The sequence below is a fragment of the Acanthopagrus latus genome, chromosome 7 (assembly GCF_904848185.1).
Source record: "Acanthopagrus latus isolate v.2019 chromosome 7, fAcaLat1.1, whole genome shotgun sequence".
NCBI classification, from domain to species: domain Eukaryota; kingdom Metazoa; phylum Chordata; class Actinopteri; order Spariformes; family Sparidae; genus Acanthopagrus; species Acanthopagrus latus.
In genome coordinates this window covers 7,096,958-7,111,066 of record NC_051045.1, presented here as the reverse complement: position 1 = coordinate 7,111,066, position 14,109 = coordinate 7,096,958, and the positions used below count along the sequence as shown (strand labels likewise).

General features: G+C 39.2%; 2 protein-coding genes across 37 annotated transcripts in view; one reads left to right on the top strand and one right to left on the bottom strand.

Moving 5' to 3' along the window:
- Positions 1-6,853, top strand: part of LOC119022586 (membrane-associated guanylate kinase, WW and PDZ domain-containing protein 1-like) — a 101,193-nt gene extending 94,340 nt beyond the window's left edge. For 12 of the 14 annotated variants that reach the window (XM_037103616.1, XM_037103615.1, XM_037103614.1 and 9 more), the window contains 4 exons: positions 1-61; positions 1,625-1,768; positions 1,911-2,049; positions 3,595-6,853. In XM_037103616.1, coding sequence (XP_036959511.1) covers positions 1-61; positions 1,625-1,768; positions 1,911-2,049; positions 3,595-4,697 — 1,447 coding nt within the window. In that variant the 3' untranslated portion in view covers positions 4,698-6,853. Of the gene's footprint in view, positions 62-1,624; positions 1,769-1,910; positions 2,050-2,696; positions 2,789-3,594 lie in introns of all 14 variants that reach the window. The other 2 variants (XM_037103619.1, XM_037103618.1) reach the window with 1 other exon arrangement.
- The window catches only part of LOC119022591 (rhodopsin), a 71,925-nt gene that overhangs the window by 44,998 nt on the left and 12,818 nt on the right, over positions 1-14,109 (bottom strand). For 7 of the 23 annotated variants that reach the window (XR_005075985.1, XR_005075981.1, XR_005075984.1 and 4 more), the window contains exon 3: positions 1,549-1,648. The exons of 15 other annotated variants lie outside the window; for them this stretch is intronic. Coding sequence is in view for 1 of the 8 variants with exons in the window: in XM_037103630.1 (XP_036959525.1) it covers positions 9,977-11,038 (1,062 nt within the window). In the remaining 7 variants the exon portion in view is untranslated. Of the gene's footprint in view, positions 1-1,548; positions 1,649-9,636; positions 11,090-14,109 lie in introns of those variants that run through there. One more of the 23 variants, XM_037103630.1, reaches the window with a different exon arrangement.

The window sequence follows — 14,109 nt, the reverse complement described above, 5'->3', positions numbered from 1 at the left end:
GAATAACTCAAAGTCGAAAGGAGCCCCTCCGCCTCCACCTACACAAACTCAGACCTCACAGGTATGAATAGATCTTCTTTCACTCCACAGCTGATGACCAACTAGGTTTTACATCATCATTTAGTCACACATCATAACACATACAATAGCAATAAACAAAGGAAAGCTACAGATCATAGGTCTATACAAAGCCGTTTTTTACTATCAGGGTTGCCAAAACATGGCACACATTTTCTTATTTTCTCAGCTGGAAGGCATTTATAGTGTTGCACATGAAAAGTGACAGAAATAGAATGCAAAGCTGAATTTTGGCCAATCACGACATTAAGTGGGCGTAAATGTCAGATTGTTCATTTCCAAATGTCACAGATATTGTCTGACACAGATCCCCCAAAATGCAACACTGGAGAGGTGTGTAGGAAAAGGTTTCTGAAGCTAATTCAACCTTTCGACAAAAGCTTTTTCATACACATGTGCTGGCCCAGCTTGACTTGGTCCGACTTAGCGCATCAGCCCAGTGATTGTTATTCCCATTACAACAGGACTATCCACTTGAAAGTGTGTCTGTTACTAATGACATCTTGAGTAGTTAAAGGATCAGCTGTACATAGTCTTCCTCTCCTAAGTACTATCAAATAATAGCCACCAACAAAGCTCTTCTAATTCTGTTATAAACAAAAGTCTTCACGATAAAAGTCCCCCGTAGATTTTTAAATGGTTTTATCATGCAGATGCAAAATCTGGAAGTGTTTGGTTTTCACCAGTAGTAACTTAACACAAATACTGACACAGCTAAAGGCAGAAAACACAAGAAACGGTAAAAATACAGCAGATGTCTAAAAGTACACTGGAGAGGGATAAAACGTTGAAACCCAGAGATTATTTTAGAAGTTACTGGGAGCTGCACATACAGAGGCTTTCAAAAATGCCTTCCACTCAGGTTTTCTGTGCTGAAATTAGTTGAGTATCACAACACAGGCTTGCATGATGGAGAGAGGGGGGTTTGCCAGGTTGTAGCTTGGAAAAAGTTGGATAAATGTCCAGTGTACATCATCATGAGGTTCATAAAACCCTAATCCCAAAGAAGTTATACAGCTACAGCTGCAGTTATTTTTTTTCTTATGGTATCAAACATGGTATTGAATATTGATATTTTCCAAGGTATTGTATCAAAGTCAGAAATTCCAGTACGTGACAGCACTACTTGGGTTGACCTCTTTTTTTTAGCTTGAACGTGATGTTCTAAAGGTATCTGTACATTGTAGCATTCAAATGAGTAGTTTGATTATGAATTAGGCTTTGAACCTGTGAGTGCCAGAGAAAATGACTTGGGGAGAGACCATCGTTCTATTGGGAGGGAACTTTTGATTAGTGTGTTAAGTTTGAGCTTAGTCCAGCCCTTGTGGTGCCCTTGCTTAGTGATCTGTACCCTGCTCACAGGCCCATGTAGCATTAATTATTCATGCATTCCAGGGTATTGTACTGCCATTGACATTTTGTGAGTTTTTTGTAGGACATGGCTTGATTAGTCCTGAAGTCTAGACTCACCTTTGACTCCCGTTTTCACCATGGGTTGTCACTGCTCTTCTCTGATGAATCTCTTTATCTGTCCTCTGTCTCACAGGATGCTGAGTTCTACTCTGTGGACCTAGAGCGTGACAGTAAAGGTTTTGGCTTCAGCCTGAGAGGAGGACGCGAGTACAACATGGACCTGTATGTTTTGAGACTAGCAGAGGATGGAGCTGCTGTCAGAAATGGCAAGATGAGGGTAAGAATCCATTAGAAGTCATATTTGAGGTTACAGAGAGATATTTTTGTCTTTTTCTCTCCTTTGCATCTTGACAGGCAGTATTTCCTCTTTGCACACTATCATTAGCCAGTGGTAACAATAATATGCTCTCTGTTTTTAGGTGGGAGATGAGATCCTGGAGATTAATGGTGAGAGCACAAAGAACATGAAGCATTCACGTGCCATTGAACTGATCAAGAACGGTGGTCGTAGGGCGCGGCTCGTCCTCAAACGGGGAGATGGATCTGTACCTGAATATGGTAGGTTATCATGTTGCAGTGATTTTTCTCCTCTTCCTGTAAATAACACTTCTACTGCCGGCAATTGAAATCTTATTATTGTTCCAGCTGTATACACTGCACACTAAAATAAAGCTTCTTATCTACTTAGTGCTTCTCTGGGACACTTTCATGAATGTTATTACTCTAAACATTTAACAGAAAGGCACTTCTGATCCATTCATTTAAAACGACCTATCATAGTTTGGTCCAAGGTAGAGCTTTCATATGTTACTGATTAATGAATGAATGGTTGATACAAAAGCTTGTTTAGTGATTTACACTCTATAGGATCAGTAGCATTGATGTTTTACAGATGATGTAATGTTCCAGAGCTGTATGCTCTGCTGTTGGATTATCACGCTTTGAGTCATATTGTTCTATCTCTCAGTATTATTTTCAGCTTCGTGTAAGGTTTAATTCTGACATTTTATTCCTTCCCCTCTCCGATGGATTTTTGATTCTGTATAAAGTGTGATATTTTCTTGTTTCTCGCAACACACCCCTTCTTCTCTCTATTAAGATGCTCTGTAAAACAGCCTCTTGTCTGTTTTATTTGTCTTCCTCTCTATTCCTCCTTCTTTCTCTCTGATTGTCTCTTGTTGCTGGGCTCTTCCTCCTCTCTCCAGCGATGATGGCTCCTCATCTCGCTGTTGGTACGATGAGGAATGACAAGATGGGAGAGCCCTGTTTCTACCTAATGGGCCAAAATCAGACCACGGTTTGTAGCCAAAAGTCTGTCCCAATCCACTCTCCCTGTCATATTTTTCCTTTCAGTTTTGTCCACCCTTCCTTCCAGCTCATCCCTACCTGAGTCCCACTTTGTGTGTGTTTGCGCGCGGGTGACTTTACATAGTGTGCATGCTTTGTCTTGTCATTGCCTGAAATAAACTTTGCTTAATTAACTTCTGTGAATCTGTACATGTACAAACCCTCCCCCTCCACTAGCCCCACACCAGATATTTTTACTTGGACTAATTTAATGCCACTGCTCCATCACATGCTGCTGCCATAGCAACCTGTCTCTAATTTGGCAGACCTGCAGCCAAACACTCTTGTTTTTCGTTTGTTCTACCAAAAGATGCACATTGACCTCTTCGCTATTTTGTTTTGAATGATTTCCTAGGTGCCTGCTGTGTCACTGATAATCCTGCCCCTACACTTGCCGACGTTTTTGCACCTGCTGTTGTTGCTGACATCTCCTTGTGTCTCAACCCGCAGCCCTTTAAAGAAACATGTTGAAGTGATTCAACACTTCACACACTTTTTATGTGTACAGATGTAAAATTAATGTTATACATCACAGTTTGACTGCTTTTAGGGAAGTAAATACAGCATATGACAGAGCACATGTTTGCATGATAAATCTCTGCATTGACTTTATGTCATGTCAATGCAAGACCTCACATGAACCAATGTGGAAAGTCATAGTAAATGTCAAGTTATTGATGTAAAAATATTCCTCAACCTCAATCCGACAATGTGATTCTAGTCAACAAGCTTCTTCTCCTTTCTCCTCCCCTGCAGACGGCAGCAGTGACGGGCACCCTCCCACACCCGGGGCACAAAACACTCCGGAAGTGAGAACGCTGCCACCTAACAGCAGATATCACACTTCATTGGAGTCCAGTTATCCACCAGACCTTCACAAACCATCACGCCAGGAGGAGGCTGCGCGTGGCCGAGACAGGGACAGGAACAGGGACAGGGCTGGGTCAAATCAGATGGACTACCAAGGCCGGCAATTTAACCCCCACCATCATCACACCTGGAATAACAATTACAGTCAAAGTACCCCTAATCAGCAGTCTCTAGACGACAGTAACAGTAGCAGTGGCAACAAGAAGAGCCGAGGCCGCAAAGTCAAGAAGTCCGAGTCGGAGAGCGGCATCTCTAAACTCCTAAAGACTCTGAGGAAAGACAGCTCGGGGAAAAAGGCTGCAGCTGCAGAAAAACTGAGGGGACGAGAGCTCTCAAGCAGCAGTTCTACTTTGGACGGGAGGTCTCGTCAGCAGCGCCGCGGCTCACTTGACCGCTCACCAACCCGAAAGCGCGCCTCATCTCCTGATCGTCGGCGGGCCAAGTCGATGGACCGCCGGGCAGAGCGAGCGCATCGGGACCGTACGCCTGAGAGGGAGCATGATGATGGAGGGTTCCTCTCAGTCACCCCTGAACGCAAGCTCTACGAGCGGAGGCTCCTCAAGGACTCACAGACACCTGGGCGAGTCAGGGAGGCCGCAACCCCCGAGCGCGCCAACAACAACGGGGATTCCTTGTCTCTTTCCAGGGGCCGTACATATGATAGAGCCACAAAGAACGGCAACCTCCTGAGAGACTCTTCCTCAGAGAGGAGGGAGGAAGGATTTCGGATGAACGGGACACCGGAGAGAAGATACCGAATGGAGCGGGACTCTTCCCCCGACAGCACCTACAGCCGGGACGAGCTGAACTATGCAGCAGCACCCAGACTGAAGGACTACTACAGCATGATGAAGAACAACGCTGCACACAACAATGCTGCCTACAACAACACAGGCCATAACAATAACGCAGTAGGCCACATCCCAAACCAGCTCCCTGAGCCCAAAAGACGGCTGTACAAAGAGAGCCCCAAAGACCTCAGCATCTAGAGCAGAGCAGAGATCCCCCTCGCCACTCTCTCCTCTATCTGTGCAAACTATGTACCATACACTGGAATTGGACTTCTGAGGATACTAACTCTTGTGCTTTATTTGGTCGACTGGTTTATTGATTGATTATTTGACTTAACTACTTTTGATCCCATCCAGAGATTCATAAAACAGCAGGAGTACAATCCTTCTATCAGTTCATACTGGTTGTTTTGTCATTGTTATAGTTATTTTGAACATAACAGAAGTTGTTGTACTATAGTTAAGGTATTGTATGTGCCTGCATATAAAATCAGTGATATTGCTTTTTGTAGGCATTGCTGAATCTAAATATTTGTTCCCTCAGAGGTATGAAACATTCTTCCAGTTGTGGTAACTTCTAATTACTAAGCTTGTTTTCAACTTGTTTTTAGATGTCTTTTCCATTCCTGAATTGCTTTACTGAACAAACTATAGCACAAGACACTGATGGTTCTCTCTGTGAAAGTCACGTTGGACTTAAGACAAATATCTAAATTTATGATCTGATGGTAAAAGAAGAGTGATAATTATATTAATAATATATGACTTTTTTGCATTTGTTCACTATTTATTTTTAATTTGGCAACTTATCCTGAGCAAGCTTCATAAAATTTTGAAGGACCAAGGTGAAAGTGCACACTGTACCTGGGAGAAGCATGCTGTACTCTTACTTGTGTTGCATCCTTGAATTGTGTGGCAGTCCACCCTCATTTGCCTGAATACACCCACACACTCCCGTAATTATGGAAAAAAAATATATGAAATGATGTGAAATTCGCCACGGTGTCATTACCTACTTCCTTGCAGTAGGGTCATAAAAATAACTTGAATACTCGGGCCCTTTGTTCCTCAGTGTGTACTGATGTAGCAGTGAAGGAACATGACTCACTTTGAACTACTGTTCTAGTAGATTCTCTGTTGTGGGAATAAGTTATCTAAATTTCTTGCTCATTAAAATTTCAATTCAGCAGAGTCTGCTTTATGCCAGAATACCAGCTTGAAGCTGCCATAAAATATGATTTATTAAATATGCCAAAAAACTTTAAAACAAACAAATGTGTAAATTATCCCTGTGCAAGCTGCATGTGTAAATCTAAGTGTAGTTTAACAACTTTATCTGATAGGTCTGAGCGAAAATTATCGTTAAGGAACATGCACTGTAATCCCACAGTAATTGCCAGCCCTGTCCTCATGTTGATGATTCCCACATTTGCGCACTGACCACCTCCTCGGTCCTGACACAAAGAGCTGATGTGGTTTGTTTTGCTGGTAATAAATGGAGAGTCCCGGTACAGGAGACGACCAATCTGCCATGCTGAGCCATGCTGTCACGCCACTGGAGTCTGACTGCTGCTTTATAATGTGTTTTTGTGTGTATTCTCTGTTTTTTGTTTCATTAGAGAACTAAAAGTATATTGGATAAACCACAACAAATGCATTGTTTGATCACTGTTGTCGCCATGGTACTGTATTAACAAAAAAGAAGAAGAAGAAAAGAAAAAAAACACATTTAAGAAGTTAACCAGTTGGCCATGACCTGTAAAGATTTTTCCCAATGTAACTATTAGGAACCTGTCAAGGAATAAAATGTTGCCTTTTTCTTGTACAAAAGAGAAATTTATGAAAAACCTCAGCAGTGAGGAATGTGATATTGTGTTTATATCTCTGAAATGGACCTGATGATTTATGGGAAATATGTTGATTTACTCTGGATCAGGTATGTAAAGACATTTTAAAAATGAAAGACTGTATTTGGTCAATCGGAAACTGTTTGATGGTTTGAATCTCTCTCGATGGTTAGCCTGCCTTTGTATTATAAAGCACTTGTATGCAGTCTGTGTTCTTCAAGCATTAGTTCTTGCAATGTGCTCCGGACATAATGCTGTCTCTGTGTTGATAAAAGCAGTACATGTATATGGGCCAATCTTTTTTATAAAACTATGCATATATAAATACTACATTGTTCATAGCTTTATTTGACCCATGAAGCTATACATAACATTAGTCTAAGTACAAGTAGATGTGGACTTATCCAGCTTCTTTCCTTGAGATGGATTACGATGTATATGTAGCTATCAAAAGAAGTCTGTGAATGCTATTTTTATTATCAAATAAAGTTTTCCATACAAATTCAAAAGGATTTCATATTTCTGCACAGCCGTTCTTGCAGTAATGTCTCTGGAGAGGCTTTTGTACATTCGTTTTGATCAAATCACTCTGGTGTGTCAGTCATAGTAAGACCATGTTTTTATATGCAGCTTTAAAGGCTTACTAAAGTCACTGGAGGAAAATTGACTTATAATTACACACTAATCAAATACACAATTGTAACATAAAAACACTGTAAAAGCAAACTAGTAGTATGGGCTGTCAACAATAATACATTCCTTTTCTTCTTAGCACTTCATCCTGTTTGTACTGCACTTAATGGTGCAGAACAAATAATGGAATAAGGTAGTACAAGCTAGACTATATCACCCCACACACTACAACAAAGAATAATCAATGTATTGTTTTTCTACTGCTGGAAAGTTGCAGCCAGTTTGGTGATCATGCCACTGACATAATGCATCTTAATTGATAGAACATAATTCTATAGTAAAAACTAACAAATTAATGAATATGAACACTTGAAAATTGCGTAACTGTCAAGGGCATTCATTTACATTCTCCTGCAGCAATTCGCAACCTTTCTAAAGATGTACCCCCACAGCCCACTCTGATGAACTCAAGTACCTCCTCATCAACACCAACATTAATTTTCCAAATGTGTTCAATTTACATACATTTCAAACTCTGTTATTTAATTGTGAGACATACCAAAGGAGCTAGCTACAGAGTCATAATTGTGATGTCACGCTTACCACAGCATTCACTTCCAAGTAGACAAGTGGTGGTTAGTTTGCATTCAGAGATCTGAGAAAATAAAACTTGTTTATTTTTTGTGGTCATTTTCAGCCACAATTGTAACATTTAAAAATATGTAGTAGGACACAGTGGTCCAACCTATCTGACATTTCCACTGTGCTTATTTTATGTACCATGTTGTTTTGTTAGCATTCTTGATATCTACCCAGGAGCGACATCTCGGACTAAAGCTAATTGTTTCAGGTTTTCTAACCAAAGTTACAAATAAAGTTCAATTTAGTTTGATCAAGTCTGCATTCATACAACTACCACATGCTGTAGCAAAATATGGGCCTTCCAACCATTTATCCACTACTTTAGCAAACTATTTAATATCTATTGCTCGCATCCTAAGTTCAGAATTTTAGTCAATATTCAATTAATTAATAAATACATCAACAAATAAATATGCATATCAAATAAAGACTTATGCCTATGAAGTAAACCCTGAAAAAAAAAAAAAAGTAAATATATTAAAGAGTCAAAGTTTTCAAATATTTCATTTCAGGGGACATTTATTTCATAATGACACATTCATTCATGTCAGGATATAATTCAAAGGCATGTTTATTTATTTCATAAGCATATCTATTAATTTATCTATAAATTATTGAATTATTAAATCAATTATTTTCAAAATAGTTGTGTCACTGAACTATTACTCCCCGTATCTCCTGGCAACAGCAAAGGTACCGTAACATTATAATTGGTGTTAATTTACAAAAAAACAAATGGTATCATGTCCGTGTGAACAAAAATTAATAACCTTGCACTTCCAATATTCTACAAATACCCTTATTATAATTATACAACCAAAGCAAGAAACACTTTTCTTTTTGGTGTTTAATAAAAGCAGTGAGTGACTGATGTTGTTTTTCCCTTAAGCTTTCATCTTGAGCTTGACTTCAGACTGCTTGGTGAGTTTATCGGTATTCCACAAAAGATCTACCATTGCTATAGCTACCAATGAAGGTCATTATGGGAGAGATCCTGAGGCATTTGTGTTTCTCTAGCGCAGCATGCCACAAAACCAAGAACTGAGGAGGAGGAATTCACATTGTCAATTAATTTTCTGTATTTTTTTAAACTGGTAATACTCATCCTAATGTCTTTGAAGAACAAAAAGCTACAGTAAACCTGCCTAGCTCTTAAGTGGGTCTGTAGAGTTATAGAGAATTACCGAATGAGTGTATCTAACAAAAAACTATTGCTCTAAATGTTGTTTTTATTATTATTCTAACAGCTGCAAAACAAGATTATTTAAAATCTATTAAGAAATGTTGTCAAGCTGTCCCAGTATTTCTTCTAGTTGACACTTTGCATTTGTTAGGTGTAAGCCTATATGGATTTTTTAAGAAATAATTTGCAACATACTACAGTGTAGTACTACACAGCTGAACACAACCTAATAATTGATGTGCAGCACTTAATTAGCAATGATAACTGCTAATACTTTGCTTCAAGTCCCCCTACCTAGCAATTAAGTAATGTACAAACACTGAATAAATTGTAGGTATAAGAAACACAAGTGAGGAGTATTGTCTCCATAACCTTTGCATCAAGGTGTCTCTTGGTAATACCAATTTGTGTTATCCAGTAAGTCTCTGTCTTTGCTAACCTTTAATTAATGTGATTAATATTAGTCATCAGATAGAGTTAGTGTTATGTCATGTGGATATTCATCCCTGATTAATAATGTCATAATCCCTCAGGTATTCCAAGTTCTAAATCCAAGGTGACCTGTGATTGAAATGAGATTAAAGTAGCAACACAGGTGCCTCTACAAAAGTAATTCAAACACTTAAGTTTCTGTTTTGTATTAAGTTACTTTATCATCAAGTACTGAAGCAAAAGAGTAGCAGTCACTTAAATAATGGATAAGTAGAAATTGACTCAAGACATAAATGCATTCTGAATAGGTCATTCACATTTATTCATTTGATTAAATATACTACAGTCATATGAACTTTGCCACCAAATTGTAAGTAACACATAAACAGGATGATTCATTTGCAAAGTGCGTTTTATTTTACGTTGCCTTGATTACATGCCTCTACATTCAAAAATAAGCCAGTATCATATAGGATCCAACTGTAAAAGATTAACATTTCTTCCCTTTCCTCTTTGGAAAAAAAAAATCTCAGATAGTTAAGTTGGATATTCTGTACATACAGGAAAAACTCTGTAATGGCCTGACCTTTCCTGCAACTGTCTTTAGGTTGAACCAACTCATTTGTAAAAATACAAAAAGGAAGTTATTTCTGTAGACATTAGCCTTCAGTCGTTTCCCGGGGGGAGCAGAAATCTTCTTCTTGGATAATGGATCATGGAGCCTGTGTTGACGGCCCTTTTTATGCAGGAGATACAGAGCTGGAGGAGACAGAGGAGGCCTCGGTCTTGGAGGCAGTAGATGCTCCCTCCTCCTCTTCAAAGGGATTCTTCCCGCAGCACAAGGTGGTGATCATGCAGTGGCGGAACTGCTTGTTCAAGCAGATGTAGATCATTGGATTGTAGATGGATGAGCTCTTGGCAAAGAAGGCCGGGAGGGTCATGAAGATTGGGCCGAACTCTGAGCCTTGATGTGTGAAGATCCACCAGGCTACACCGGCATAGGGAACCCAACATACCAGGAATGCAACGACCATCATGATGACCATGCGGGTGACTTCCCTCTCAGCCCTCTGGGTGGTCTCAGACTCCTGCTGGGCAGCAGCAGCCTCCTTGACAGCACAGAGCAGACGGCCATAGCAGAAGAACACGACCAGCAGTGGAATCGTGAAGTGGCAGATGAACATGTAGATGACAAAGGACTCATTGTTGAAACCTTCAGCACGTGTGTAGTAGTCAATTCCACATGAGCACTGCATTCCCTCAGGGATGTAACGAGACCAGCCGACGAGAGGGGGGGCGGCACAAGCCAGGGCCATTAGCCAGGTGAAGGCCAAGCCCATGATGGCATGATTCTCCCCGAAACGGAAGTTGCTGATGGGCTTGCAGACAACCACCCACCTTTCAATAGCCAGAACAACCAGTGACCAGAGGGCAATTTCACCACCAAGAGTAGCAAAGAATCCTTCCAGATTGCAGCCAAGGCGTCCAAGGACGAAGTAGCCGTGCATAGAGGTGTACATCGTTGTGGTGAATCCTCCAAACACCATGAAAAGGTCAGCCACCGCAAGGTTCAGCAGGATGTAGTTTAGAGGGGTGCGCAGCTTCTTGTGTTCAATGGTGACATACAGAGTGAGGAAGTTGATGGGGAAGCCAATAAGGATGAGGAAGAACATGTAGGCACCCAGGGCAGCATAAGCTGCTGGGCTGACAAGGTAGTACTGAGGGTATTCATAAGGACTCCGTACAATGCCGGTGGTATTAACCATAGGGACATAAAAAAACGGTCCCTCCGTGCCGTTCATGGTTGTAGCTTGCGGTTGCGATCAGCCCTTCGGTGGTGTTTCTTCTGGCTGCTGAGGAGAGTGATGGAGAGGACCTTGCTACTAATGAACTCAGGTCTGGCTTTTAAAGGCACACCTTGGATTATCACTTTCCAAATCCGTCAGCACAAAGTGATTTAGGCCACAGTTAATATCTAATCCAGCCACCACTGCAAACATAACTGATCACTCATCAAGATATTAAGGTTACACCTGCTCATGCCTTTCATAGGGATATGCAATAACTGCTTATTTTAAAGCATTATTACAACACGGAACCGCATGCAAAATAAGTATACAAGAATTTTTTTTTTTATTCCAAAGTATATGAACACTAGTGAGAGTGAAACTTGCTGTGTATACTTTGCAACTCTCTTCGTATTTCTGACTTTCTTCCAGGTGCCCCTAACTCTATTAACACAGACAAGCAGATGGAGGCAGATGTGAATTTAAGCTATAGCATCATTAGTGGTGACTATCTATTATGTTAAAATCGGTATTTAGCAAAAGTGAAAGTCCCCCGTATAAATTGTACTGAGTAAATGCAAAGCAGAAAATGCATTCAAGTATCAAGTGTATAAGAGTTAATTTTACATGTATTTATATATGTATTTATTGTATTCTATATTACCAGTTATCGGGTTATATATTTAGCATTTTTGTGAATTTTTGGAATCAGTGTTTTTATCCGACACCTGATTAAATAAATCCTTTTTTTTTTATTGGCTCTGGTGCAGAATGTGATCTGTAAAGTAAGTAGTAGCTAGAGTTATCATGCAAGTGTAGTAAGCAAAAAGTAAAGTATTTGCCTTCAGTAGAAGAGGAGGGAAAAAAAACAGAAATATGCAATACCTCAAATATGCACAGTAATTAAGTCAGTGTACTTAGTCATTTGACATAATTTTAGTCTAATTCTAATTTGTGAAGAAAATCTGGTAAATTTGTGATTTTAGACTCAATTAAAAGTCAAAATCACTCATTATAGCAAAACAAACTTATAGCAAACGTCCTGACGACAAATTACTCTTGAGTGGAGCTGGAATTACAACACTTATTTTCATTGTGAATTAATCTGCCTATTGTTTTCTTCTATAAGTCAAATAAATGGACTAGTGATCACAGCTCTACTCAAAAACTGTTTGAGACATACATTAGTACAATAATTGTACTGTAAAATCATAGTAATGTATTACAGGATTTATCTGAAAGTGCTGAAACCTATAGTAAAGCAAATATAAATAAATTAAAATAAGTGCCAGTGCAACAATAGTGGCCTCCTATCACCACAAAAATACTTAACATAGGTTGAAAAAGCTCTTGCACAGGAGTCTCATTACAAAGACACCAGCAATAGAATGGCAACCAGTCAGTTCTCTGTACTTCATTGAATGTAGAGCAGAGGCAGTGGTGTTGCTGAGTGTTGGACCATCTTAGCTGCTGGTAAAGAGCTCAGCACTTTCGTAATAGGTGTTGTATTAAAGAGATTTGAGGCTTATGGATGTGCTACTCTCGAAGACCTGTAATGGCTTTCATGTCACAGAGGGTCATTCAGCAGGGTGTTGTTGTCATCAAATTCAAAATCTTCTAATTTTACTTTCCTCTAGTTTATTTGTTTATTTAATTAATAGTACTGCTGAATATGAATGGGTAGACTTTCAGTAGAACTGAACTGCATGAACTGTGACAAACCATGAATTACTTACAGCATAATGTGTGGAGGCAACTAGACCTCTTAGACAGCCTATCATGGTGTCAGTATTCATTCAAGGTGTCAGTTTTTATTGGAATTTACTCAGCTCATAGTTATGTATGCTTACATGCTTTGTAAAAGTATTATCATAAACAAGTCCACTATTGTGGAAAAGATTTTCTTAACTGGTTTAACTCTTTTACATATTTACATTTGAGTTTAACTATATATTTCTTACCCCATTTATTTACTTCAGGATTTATTTCATAGGAATATTTTTGTATTTAGTATGCATACTTATTTGTTGATGCATCAGTTCATTGAATACTGACTAAAATGTATTTAGGTGGCTGTCCTTAAATCTGACATAAGACTTCAAATAACAATTTATTTCATTAACAATTAACATGTTCAGTTTTTTTTTTTTTTTAATTAAAACTGTGCAGGGACTCAAACCCAGCTGATTTTTGGGATATATTACCATCAGTCAATCCATCTTTTACGCATGATTATCCTGTTTAAGGCTGCAGGACCCCTTGATCCATGTTAAAGCAATCCTTTAAATACAGTAATAAAAGTCTTGGATTATTAAGGATATCATTAGGCCACTAAACCTGTCATTAAAGACTAGTGTTATTTACATTTTGGTGAGGAAAGGTGTGCTGCACTGAAAACTATTGGTGTCATAACTTCAAATGTCTAAGGATTCAAAGAGAATGTTTGCTTTCTGAGGAAACTGTGCTCTCTGGTGGAGAAGAAAAGACTCTGACTATATGACTAATAATAAAACCAATGTACAGCAGCAGAGGACCAAGCATGTGAGCCAGTTAACTGAACAAATTACACAGACATGAATTACTTACATTTTAGCTACAATTAAAGTGAGCACGGCAGAAATGATTTGCGTTGACTGCAGGTGTTAAGCTGCATGATTGAAGGAAAGGAAACCATTAGCTAGAGTTTCTGAGGTCGTGGTGGACAGCAGGAAACAATACTGATCCCTATATGAGGAATGAAGGGTTAGTTTTCAATATTCTTGTAAGTATTGTAAGTATACACACACACACACACACACACACACACACACACACACACACACACACACTGCACACTAGGAGCAAATCAAATAAAATCAAATCATTGGATCAGACTTTAGTCACTCGAGTCTCAAGCCTACAGTCAATAATCAATGAGTGGAAAAATGTCAATTTTGCACATCAATCAATCATTATAATCATTCAATTAATTGTAGCTTTCTGAGCAAAACATTTGCTCATTTTAGCTTCACAAATGTGCCAATATTCATTGTTATATATTACAGAAAATTAAGTATTTTCATAGATAGGTTTTGGTCAGTCGGTTG